This window comes from Sinocyclocheilus rhinocerous, unplaced genomic scaffold (assembly GCF_001515625.1).
Source record: "Sinocyclocheilus rhinocerous isolate Xijiao unplaced genomic scaffold, SAMN03320098_v1.1 scaffold25065, whole genome shotgun sequence".
Lineage (NCBI taxonomy): Eukaryota > Metazoa > Chordata > Actinopteri > Cypriniformes > Cyprinidae > Sinocyclocheilus > Sinocyclocheilus rhinocerous.
Window position 1 is genome coordinate 1 of NW_015635385.1, and position 380 is coordinate 380.

Below are 380 nucleotides of genomic sequence, written 5' to 3' on the forward strand. Positions count from 1 at the left end.
TAGCAGCACATACATTATCAGATTTTTAATAATAAAAAAAACATTATTTTAATTATAAAAATCACCGTGATCCTATTTCATGTATAAATTAATGTACGTTAATTTACAGCTGTGATGATCAGTGGGCCTGAGTTTTTACCTCCATCATTTTTGCATGGGCTAAAATATGGATAGAGTTTCCCAGTGAAAGACTGAGCAGTGAAAGAGTAGATATGAGAGCTGGACTCCACATCATAAAAGCAGACCAGACCCTCCTCATAATCCACAAACACACCGACCCGCTGCGGCTTCACTCTCAGAGATAGAGAGACAGAAGGATCAGAGAGAGCCTTATATTCATCTCCATTCCTCAGCCACACAGTCCAGTATCCATCACTGGG

At 39.5% G+C, this 380-nt stretch overlaps 1 protein-coding gene across 1 annotated transcript in view; it reads right to left on the minus strand.

Annotated features, from left to right (window-relative positions):
* Positions 1–34: 34 nt before the first annotated feature.
* LOC107746884 (E3 ubiquitin-protein ligase TRIM39-like) overlaps positions 35–380 on the minus strand; it is a gene marked incomplete at its 5' end in the record, with an annotated part of 2,352 nt that continues 2,006 nt past the window's right edge. Inside the window, one exon of the mRNA XM_016561210.1 lies at positions 35–380. This exon is cut by the window's right edge and continues 16 nt beyond it. Coding sequence (XP_016416696.1) covers positions 99–380 — 282 coding nt within the window.